Source organism: Chiloscyllium plagiosum, chromosome 24 (genome assembly GCF_004010195.1).
Source record: "Chiloscyllium plagiosum isolate BGI_BamShark_2017 chromosome 24, ASM401019v2, whole genome shotgun sequence".
NCBI classification, from domain to species: Eukaryota; Metazoa; Chordata; class Chondrichthyes; order Orectolobiformes; family Hemiscylliidae; genus Chiloscyllium; species Chiloscyllium plagiosum.
In genome coordinates this window covers 49,765,570-49,776,928 of record NC_057733.1, presented here as the reverse complement: position 1 = coordinate 49,776,928, position 11,359 = coordinate 49,765,570, and the positions used below count along the sequence as shown (strand labels likewise).

At 44.7% G+C, this 11,359-nt stretch overlaps 1 protein-coding gene across 3 annotated transcripts in view; it reads left to right on the top strand.

Annotated features, from left to right (window-relative positions):
* Positions 1-11,359, top strand: part of LOC122562281 (protein kinase C alpha type) — a 381,850-nt gene that overhangs the window by 303,469 nt on the left and 67,022 nt on the right. For all 3 annotated transcript variants that reach the window (XM_043715075.1, XM_043715073.1, XM_043715076.1), the window contains 2 exons: positions 7,818-7,949; positions 10,639-10,812. In XM_043715075.1, the coding sequence (XP_043571010.1) occupies positions 7,818-7,949; positions 10,639-10,812 (306 nt within the window). The remainder of the gene's footprint in view (positions 1-7,817; positions 7,950-10,638; positions 10,813-11,359) is intronic.

The following is an 11,359-nucleotide window of genomic DNA, read 5'->3' as shown; positions in this document are numbered from 1 at the left end:
CTCCCTAGGACCTTACCATTAAGTGTATAAGTCCTGCTAAGATTTGCTTTCCCAAAAAGCAGCACCTTACATTTATCTAAATTAAGCTCAATCTGCAACTTCTCAGCCCATTGGCCCATCTGGTCCAGATCCTGTTGTAATCTGAGGTAATCTTCTTCGCTGTCCACTACATCTCCGCCAGTTCTGTATCCAAATGGCTAGTTCTCCCTGTATTCCATGAGATCTAACCTTGTTAATCATCTCCCATGGGGAACCTTGTCGAACGCCTTACTGAAGTCCATATAGATCACATCTACTGCTCTGCCCTCATCAATCTTCTTTGTTACTTTTTCAAAAAACTCAAGTTTGTGAGACATGATTTCCCATGCACAAAGCCATGCTGACTATCCCTATCAGTCCTTGCTTTTCTAAATGCATGTACACCCTGTCCCTCAGGATTCCCTCCAACAACTTGCCCACCACTGAGGTCAGGCTCACTGGTCTATAGTTCCCTGGCTTGTCCTTACCGCCTTTCTTAAACAGTGGCACCACGTTTGCCAACCTCCAGTCTTCCAGCACCTCACCTGTGACTATCAATGATACAAATATCTCAGCAAGAGGCCCAGCAATCACTTGCCTAGCTTCCTACAGAGTTCTTGGGTACACCTGATCAAGTCCAGGGGATTTATCCACTTTTATGCGTTTCAAGACATCCAGCACTTCCTCCTCTGTAATATGGACATTTTTCAAGATGTCACCATCTATTTCCCTACAGTCTATATCTTCCATGTCCTTCTCCACAATAAACACTGATGCAAAATACATATTTTGTGTCTTCCCCATCTCCCGTGGCTCCACACAAAGGCTGTCTTGCTGATCTTTGAGGGGCCCTATTCTCTCCCTAGTTACCCTTTTATCGTTAATGTATTTGTAAAACCCTTTGAATTCTCCTTAATTCTGTTTGCCAAAGCTATCTCATGTCCCCTTTTTGTCCTCCTGATTTCCCTCTTAAGTATAGTCCTACTGCCTTTATACTCTTCTGAGGATTCACTCGGTCTATCCTGTCTATACCTGACATATGCTTCCTTCTTTTTCTTAACCAAACCCTCAATTTCTCTCATCATCTAGCATTCCCTATACCTACCAGTCTTGCCTTTCACCCTAACAAGAAGATACTGTCTCTGGACTTCCATTATCTCATTTCTGAAGGCTTCCCATTTTCCAGCCGTCCCTTTACCTGGGAATACCTGCACCCAATCAGCGTTTGAAAATTCTTGCCTAATACCGTCAAAATTGGCCTTTCTCCAATTTAGAACTTCGACTGTTCGATCTGGTCTATCCTTTTCTATCACTATTTTAAAACCAAGTTAAAAATCACACACCAGGTTATAGTCCAACAGGTTTAATTGGAAGCACTAACTTTTGGAGCACTGCTCTTTCAGCAGGTGGTTGACCGCTGTAATATTATCCCTTAATAAAAACGCCACTCCCCCTCCTCTCTTGCCTCCCTTTCTATCCTTCCTGTAGCATTTGTATCCTGGAACATTAAGCTGCCAGTTCTGTCCATCCCTGAGCCAGATTTCTGTAATTGCAATGATATCCCAGGGGTGTCAGTGTATATTGTACAAATATCATCATTTCAAATGAAAGATCTTTCAGTTATTGAAGCTAATTTCACTTGCTGCTGTATCTCAGTTACCCTCCACCCCTTATTTTCCTATCCCAACCCCCTCAGCTCCTGAAAAGGTAGAGGCTCCAGCCAGAACTATTATCTCACCCCTCCCCACACAATATCAGTGAGCACAGGATCCAACCTTGCTGTGATGGCCTACACGTTCCAGTAGCCTGCTAACCATAACCTGTCCACAGAGTCAAACAGCACGGAAACAGACCCTTCAGTCCAACTAGTCCATGCCGAACATTATCCCAAACTAAACTAGTCCCACTTGCCTGCTCCTGGCCCATATCCCTCCACAACTGTCCTATATCCAAGTGTCTTTTAAACATTGTAATTGTACACACATCCACCACTTCATCAGGAGGGTCATCCAGCACACAAAATCTGTGTTAAAATAAATTGCTTCTCATGTCTTTTTAAATCTTTCTCATCTCACCTTAAAACTGTGCCCCCATTCTTGAAATTCCCCCATCCGAGGGAAATGACTGCCACATTAACCCTATCTATACCCCTCATTATTTTTATAAGCTTCTGAAGGGTCTCCTCTCAACCTCCTATGCTCCAATGAGAAAAGTCCCAACCTATCCAGCCTTTCTTTATAACTTAAACCTTCCATACCTAGCAACATCCTGCAACATTTCTTCTGAAGCCTCTCCAGTTTAATAATACCTTTCTTATAACTGGACAACCAGAACTAGGCACAGTATTCCAGAAGATGCCTCATCAATGTCCTGTACAACCTCTACGTGACTTCCCAATTTGTATATTCAAAGAACTGAGAAATGAAAGCAAGTATGCCACATGCCTTTGTAACCAATCTGTCTGCATATGATGTGAACTTCAAAGGGTACCTGAGCCCCTAGGTCCTTGTTGGTCTACAACACTATCCAAGGCCTTCCCACTAATTATATAAGCCCAATCCCTGTTTGTTACCAAAATGCAAAACCCCACACTTATCCCGATTGGTCACCATCTGCCATTTTTCAGCCCGTTGACCTATTTGATCAAGAACTCTTTATAATCTTAGAAGACTTCCTTTACTGTCTGCTATGCCACCAATTTTGGTGCTGAACACAAACTTACCAACCATGTCTTGTACATTCTTTTCCAAATCATTTATATAAATGACAAACAAAAGAGGACCCAGAATTGATCCTTTTGGGACATCACTGGTGACAGGCCTCCAGTCCAAAAAAACAACCCTCCACCACCACTCTCTTGCTGTTAAGCCAATTATGTATTCAATAGGCAAGCTCACCCTGAATCTCATGTGATCTAACTTTACTAATCTGTCTACCATGCGGAACCTCATCGAACGCTTTTCTGAAGTCCAAGTAAACAGGATCTACTGCTCTGTCCTCAGCAATCCTTTTGCAACTGCCTCAAAAAACTCAGTCAAGTTTGTGAGAGATGATTTACCACACACAAAATCAAGCTGACTATCCCTAATCAATTTTTGACACTTATTTATTTGTAAATCCTATCTTTTAGAATCACCTCCAACAATTTGCCCACAACAGGTGTCTCCTTACCTCCCTGAAACAAAGACACAACCTTAGCCACTCTCCATGCGGCCACAAGGCTGAGGTGAACAGCTGTTGGTGGAGTTGTTACTAAAACATCTGCTGAGTAGGAGGGAGTGTGGAAAAGCTGGAAAATAATGTTCCATCCCAATACCAAGACATGAATGTTTGTACCTGGATGCTACTTGAGGCCACGTTAGAACAGGCTGTGATGTATTGACATATTCCGACCTTTCCACCCACACAACAAAAATATCTTCATGGGATTGTGTCTTAGCTGACACACCATTTCTGACAGTAAAGGTAAAAACATCTCAAAGTACAGAGTCTGAACAGCAGGGCTAACTTACTCTCACATTGCTGTAATTACACATCACAGAATACCGAGCAATGCGCATTTAGGGAATAAAGATTTGCCAAGTACAACTCACTAATTAGTGTCAACCTTCAAGCTAATGTCACGTAAAAAGCATTACTGTACAAGACTTCTGGGATGTCAATAAAATTAACTCGACTTGCTTCACTTCAGGCTGATTTCTGATTAGGAGCCAATCCTTGTATAATTGCTTATAAAAGGCAGAACATAATCACAAACAGCGGGGGGTTTTTTAAACATCTCTTTTTGTACAAGGTATCTTTTAAAAGGTGAACATCGTGATGCTGAGACCCCAGCAGGAGCCTGTCTGGAGTCAGAGCTGCCTGGGGGAGGGGTACAGACCCTGCTCCCTCTCGAACCCCCCCCCCACACACAGCTAATTCCAGTGAGTTGGGGCAGGGCTTCCCAATGGGAGAATGTGCTGATGACAGTCATTTATCGAGAGGCCGGCTGCAGGTTTCTCCCAGTCCTGGGCTGAAGTGGTTAGCTCTGCATTTGCAGATGCAGGTATTGAAACCGTTCTGCTGTGCCTGGGTTTTATAAATTACCACCAGCCCCGGGGAGGTCACTGATTTGATGGAGCTCAGTCACTATCTTCTTTCCCTCAACAACAAAAAAACCTCCCAGATGCTTTCATGTTTGTGCTGTGAGTTCTGTTTAAACTTTCAGGTGCTGGTTTCAAGCTTTGGGTAATCATTTATCTTGGCAATGTCAAAGAGCTGAACTATTGTCAGATAGGTGCCAGTCATCACCCCAGTGGACAGTCTGGCCTGAATATTTTAGACAATGCTCCATAATTCGAGAATCCCCAACCAGTGGAAATAGTTTATCTTTATCTACCGTGTCTGTTGTTTTAATATGCTATAAAGGCGACAGGACCTTTACATTGTTGAGCTTTCTCTTCTGTGTTCACTGTGGCTCATTCAGTGACCCGCCCCCATCTGAATCAGGAGTTAAGCCCTGCCCCAGAATCTTGGCTGATGTTCTGGAGCAGTTTTCACTGAGTGCTGCACCGTCAAAGACGCCGTCTTGCAACAGCATTCGAAAACCAAGGCCCAGTCTGTCTACTCGGATTTCCGGAAAAGATCCTGTGACATTATTTTGGCAAAGCTGGGAGATGTTACCCTGACTCTGTAAGATAGATGTGTCTCCTTATACCAGCATCAGTTTCTCTGGTCATTATCACACTTACTGTTTGTGGCAGGTTTCTCTGTGCAAACTGGCTGCTCTGTTTTTCACGCTTCAGAAATATTTCATTAGCTGTTCAACACTTTGCTGAGTTCTGCAATTATGAAGGGTGCTACATTTATTGTTCCATCCCAGCTTTTAAAATCCCTCTTTTCTCCCTCCTGGCTCTGCACTAAGTCAGTTCCTCGGTCATGGTGGTTAGAATCTCCTTTCTTCGGATCCCTTGTTTGCTGTTCTGTGAATTCACTGCCGTTCTGTCATCCCCAGACCACTCTGCCTGTACTTTCCCACTCTGATTCATGGCTACCTGCCCGATTGCACCTTTTCCCATCCCAGGATCACTGATAAGCACATCCCTCAATTCCTTCAAACCCCAATCCCATCAGCACAGGTTTCCACTCACAGCTTTTCCCAAAGTCACTTACAACGGCACTTTCACACTTCCTCCTCACTCCTCCCTCACTCATCGCCCACCTCCCCCACCACTTCCTCCTCACTCCTCCCTCACTCATCACCCACCTCCCCCACCACTTCCACTGTCTTCCTCATCCACAGCAAAAAGGGGGAGGGTACAAGTTGCACATAACTGGCTCTGACCATCCTTCAGCGGATCACTGTAGATCACATCAGGAGTTATCCTATCTTTGCCCTGAAGGCTAACCATGCCCCTCAGAGTCGTTCTGAAGCAGAAAGCTGACCTAAACCTCACCCTTCACTGCTGGCCGCTCTGCCTCCAGCCCCTCGGCCAACATGCCTCGCCGTGAGCTCATCCAAACACTGAGACCGACTGCTTCAGCTACCTGTGACTGCCCGAGCCAAGAATTCCATTCAGTGACACGATCTGCCTCTTTGTGCCCAGTATTAAATCATGTGGGACACCAGTAATCCTCCGTTACCTTATGAAGTAGCTACAGTGACTAATGAGGCCATTCAATCTTTGGAATCTATGCTGGCTATCTGCAAGAACAGCTCTGCTAGCCCCTGACTGACAGACATGCATACACATAGACAGATAGACGGACGCACACACACATGTGCATGCGTGCACACACAGACACAGATACAACACACGCACATGGACACACACACACAAACATGCACGCACACAGACGCACAGACACACGCACGCGTGCACACACAGACGCAGATACAATGCACACAGACACACACACACACCCCTTATCAGTTTTAAGCATAACAATCCTTTCTAATGCTTCTCTATCACTCTTTACCCATCCGGTATCCCAACCACCTCCTCACTTACTGTATTTCTGGCAGCAGTGTCTTTCGTGTTAAAGGCAGAAGCCAAATGTTCATTTAACTACCTCATCCAAGTCCTCTGATTCAGTGCACGGATCCCTTTATGATCCCTAACCAGCCTAACTCCTCCTCTTGTGATCCTTTTACCTTTTATAAACTTCTGGATTCCCTTTTATATTAATTGTCAGTCTGTTTTCATATTCTCTCTTTATTCTGATTTCAAGGTTCCCCACTGAAAACCCAGCCTGATTTGCACCTGTTTTGTCAACATGACACCCTTTTTTCTGAAGCGAAAGCAGAAAGTACTGGAGAAACTCAGCAGGTCTGGTGGCATCTGGGGAGAGAAAGCAGAGTTAATATGTTGTGCCCAGTGATTGTACTTGAGAACCCACTTTCTGCTTCTTATTAATAACCGATTTGGCAACTGAGGCGGCCATCATCCAGCCCTTTGACCTCTCACCCCAGCTTTGGCTTTGCGCTAACCCTTCTCTTTCAAAACAAAGAACTAATTGTAGCCCAGCATCGACATGTGTTGCTACGGCGATGGGGAATTCATTGGGTGGTACATCGGTGGGATGGGGAATTAGCTGTTTGGCTTGCGTTGTAAGTATCTGAGACATCACACAGCCTGGAAGCTCCCTGTCAGTTGTTTGGATCTAATTCAATACTCAGAGCTAACCATCCACAAATGTCGTCTCTGACATGCCAAAGAATGGAAGTTGATTGACTGGGCTCTGTTTCTTTAATCAGAACAGGCTTTGAGGTTTGCAGTATATTACAATGTCAGGTCATTGTTGCCTCCCACAGGTATTCTCTCACACACCAGTTTGAGCTGAATTCTTACTGTGTCAAGAGACCTGACCATTTTAGTTTTTGTTTAATACTGTGCAAACATGATTTTTTTTTTTACGTGTGATAAAATAACACAAAGAACTGTGGATGCTGGAGATCTGAAACAAACCAAAACAGAACTTGCTGGAGAAACTGAAGAAGGGTCACTGGACTCGAAATATTAACTGTGTTTTCTATCCCCACAGATGCTACCAGACCTGCTGAGCTTCTCCAGCAACTTCTGTTTTTGTGTGTTTTAAAGTGTGGAGTTATTTAGAAATGTTTTATCATAAATTTAGTTTAAAAAGCTTTGGTTACTTTCCTTCCATCTTCCCATACATCAAACCCAGCGAAGGTGCATGCATGACAAACACAAACATGTTAGTGGGGTAAATCACCAGTCAGTGTAGGCGCTGGGTCACGTGTTCACTCTGATGCTTCCTAATCAACCTGTTCAGTGATGTGATGGCACACCTCCAGAGAGCTGGGACTTGAATCCAGGTCTCCTGGCTCAGAGATAGGGACTCTACCACTGCACTACGCTTATATTCAGGCTTTTCAGCGTTGAGTCTTCTCATTCCAGCTGTTGCTGTTCGTGCTGGAATGAACTTTCCCAGATTAAGGTGCAGGGGAAATCAGATAGAATGGCTACCCTCCTCCCTTTCCCTTGCCTGTTGTATTTCTGTTGAGTTTGCAGCCGTACGTAGCTGGGGTTAGTGCTGACAGGAGGGAGAGGCTGTAGGGGGAAGGAAACAGTCAAAAGAAATGATGTCCTTGAACTAGTGCATGGATCCAAAGACTTTGTGCATTGGTTAACCATCTGGAGAGTCCATCAAGCGGTGACAGAGGTATACAATGTCCTCACCCTTTGAGAGCTACACATTGCTAAAATCCATCACTGGACAGTTTGTACAGACCAAATATTCCAGCCTCCAGGAATACTGAAGCATCGTTAATTTTATTCCTTTGGATTCCTCCTTAGAAAGCCAAACTCGGTCCGGCTGGGAAGAAGGCGGTTGAGAAGAAACCAAGTTCGCCAACAAACAACTTGGACCACGTCAATCTCTCGGACTTCAACTTCTTAATGGTGTTGGGCAAAGGGAGCTTTGGAAAGGTTTGTCGGCTCTTCCAGGAGTCAGCCGGTTGACACGATTGGCTCGGGTTTTGTAGTAGTCATGATGGTGTCACTTCTCCTTCAACGCTGACAGAATCCTCAGGAAGCCTCGCCATGGCCCAGTTCACCATGGCAACGAGGAGATGGCCGTCAGCCATCCCACAATTCATTGTTGGAAGATGACAATGAATGGAAACTGCTGATCAGAACTCCCACCATATATTGTTAGTCTTGCTATAAAAACCTCTGAAAAAGTTGCACCTTTTGAATGGTGTGTTTCTAAGTTTTCAAATCCAATATAAGTTCATAATTATTGCTCACTGAAGGAGGAATTTTATATTTGGAGATGTACAGCATGGAAACAGACCCTTCAGTCCAACTCATCCATGCCAACAAAATATTCTAATTTAATCTGGTCTAATTTACTAGTATTTGGCCCATATCACTCCAAACCTTTCCTTTCATGTACCACTCCAGATGCCTTTGAAATGTAGTTGTACCCGTCTCCACTACCTCCTCTAGCAGCTTGTACCAAATACCACCCTCTCCGTGAAAACGTTGCAGTCCAACTCATCCATGCCAACAAAATATTCTAATTTAATCTGGTCTAATTTACTAGTATTTGGCCCATATCACTCCAAACCTTTCCTTTCATGTACCAATCCAGATGCCTTTGAAATGTAGTTGTACCCGTCTCCACCACCTCCTTTTTTTTTTTAGATTAGATTACAGTGTGGAAACAGGCCCTTCGGCCCAACAAGTCCACACCGACCCGCCGAAGCGAAACCCACCCATACCCCTACATTTACCCCTTACCTAACACTACGGGCAATTTAGTATGGCCAATTCACCTAACCTGCACATCTTTTGGACTGTGGGAGGAAACCGGAGCACCCGGAGGAAACCCACGCAGACACGGGGAGAACGTGCAAACTCCACACAGTCAGTCGCCTGAGTCGGGAATTGAACCCGGGTCTCTGGCGCTGCGAGGCAGCAGTGCTAACCACTGTGCCACCGTGCCGCCCACAACTCCTGGAACAAGCTCCTCTAGCAGCTTGTTCCAAATACCACCCTCTCCGTGAAAACGTTGCCCCTTGGGTCCCTTTTATATCTTTCCCCTCTCACCTTAAACCTATGCCCTCTAGTTCTGGACTCCCTCACCCCAGAGAAGAGACCTTGTCTATTTATCCTATCCATGACCCTCATGATTTTATAAACCTCTATAAGGTCACCCCCTCAGCCTTTGACGCTCCAGGGAAAACAGTCCCAGCCTCCCACTATAGCTCAAACCCTCTAACCCTGGTAACATCCTTGTAAATCTTTTCCAAACCCTTTCAAGTTTAACAACATCCAATAGGAGGGAGACCAGAATTGAATGCAGTATTCCAAAAGTGACCTAATCAATTTTCTGAGCAGCCTCCCAACTCCTATACTCAATGCACTAACTAATAAAGGAAAGCATACCAAACGCCTTCTTCACTATCCTATCTACCTGCGACTCCACTTTCAAGGAGCTATGAACCTGCACTCCAAGGTCTCTTTGTTCAGCAACACTCCCCAGAACCTTACCTTTAAGTGTAATAGTGGGAGGGATATATTGGCTCACATGAGCTTTCAGCTTGTTGAGAGTCACGGACATGATTTGCCTTTCCAAAATGCAGCACCTCACATTTATCTTAATTAAACTCCACCTGCTACTCCTCAGCCCATTCCACTTGCTCCATTATGACAATTTCCTCATACTTGGAAAATAAAAGTAAACTTAATCATTATATTTTATCTTCTACCTTAATTCAAACTGTGTGACCCAATCATTTATTCCACCAGCTGTAAGACTGGATATTAAATGTGAAGGGCTACACTGCTTTTCACTTCCTGGTTTGCTGTCGGTGAGGATACTTTGATGTGATTGGCTGCTTATCTTGCTCCAGGCCATCATGCCTGGTGGTGCACCAGGAGATCCCTTGGATCTGGCATCGGATTCAAACTCATGTTAGAAAAGGGGGTAATTTCCCCACAGAAACTGCTGAATCTTTATGGGCTCTTCCTTTGAGATCAGCAGGTGTTTCTGCTTTATGGCTTATTCCCATGACCTGGCCATTGCACTGGTGGGAGGGAAGTATTGGCTTATGTGAGCTTTCAACTTGTCGAGAGCCACGGACTTGATTAGTGCCTGAGTTTTAGTGCCAGGGCCCAGGATGGGGTAGACATCAGTGCCCAATAGCCAGGCACCCTGTTGGGTTGGGGTGAGGGGGGGGTTGCTACTCCCTTATGTTGGGCAGGGGAGTCAGGGCTGGGGCCTGTGAATTCTGGCCCTGCCCCTGGTTGGTGTAAATGAACAGCCACAGTATCAGTACCTGTGGGGCGTGTTAAATCAAAACGAAGTGGGTGAGAATAATTCACTTTGTATTAATCCCATGCTGGACTGGTGAGACACCAGCTGTAATGAAGTGTAAAGTGTTTTGAGCAATTGTTGAGTAGTAATAAATGAAATTGTTGACCGATAATGCAATCAGGAATTTAGCTAAAAGAAACGGCAGCTGAAAAGTTGCAATTCCATTTTGAAAAGCAGCAAGGAATGAACTGCGTTTGAGTGGTGCATTTTTAGTGACCTGTGACAGCATCTGGTGAGTATCTGCAGTTGGTTGTGTGCAGTTCCTTATTGACATTCACTGTTTCTGTTCTCCAGGTCATGCTGTCAGAAAGGAAGGGGACCAATGAGCTATACGCTATCAAAATCTTGAAGAAAGATGTGGTCATTCAGGACGATGATGTAGAATGCACCATGATTGAAAAGAGGGTCCTTGCCCTGATGGACAAGCCCCACTTCCTCACACATCTACATTCTTGTTTTCAAACTTCGGTGAGTGTCCAACCCGACAAAGAATGCGTCACACAAACTGCTCGCCAAGGGACAAGCTGTTTAAGCGCTTCAGTTGAAAGTTCAGAAAATTGTTGAGGAAGGAAAGATTATTTTTAAATGGGTATAGGTCTATTTTGACAGGTCTAACTGAAAATGAGGGTGCTGTTTCAAAATGACACAAGCAAGGTGTTCAGTTTGGTGAAAACTCACAGTGCCCATTACTCCACGCCCACATTTTCAGTTTTGTTTAAATTAGTAAGTTTGCAGAATTGGGGGTGTAGTGAACAGCGAAGAGGGTTACCTCAAATTACAACAGGATTTTGATCAGATGGGCCAATGGGCTGAGGCGTGGCAGATGGAGTTTAATTCAGATAAATGCGAAGTGCTGCATTTTGGGAAAGCAAATCTTAGCAGGACTTATACACTTAATGGTAAGGTCCTGGGGAGTGTTGCTGAACAAAGAGATCTTGGAGTGCAGGTTCATAGCTCCTTGAAAGTGGAGTCGCAGGTAGATAGGATAGTGAAGAAGACATTTGGTATGCTTTCC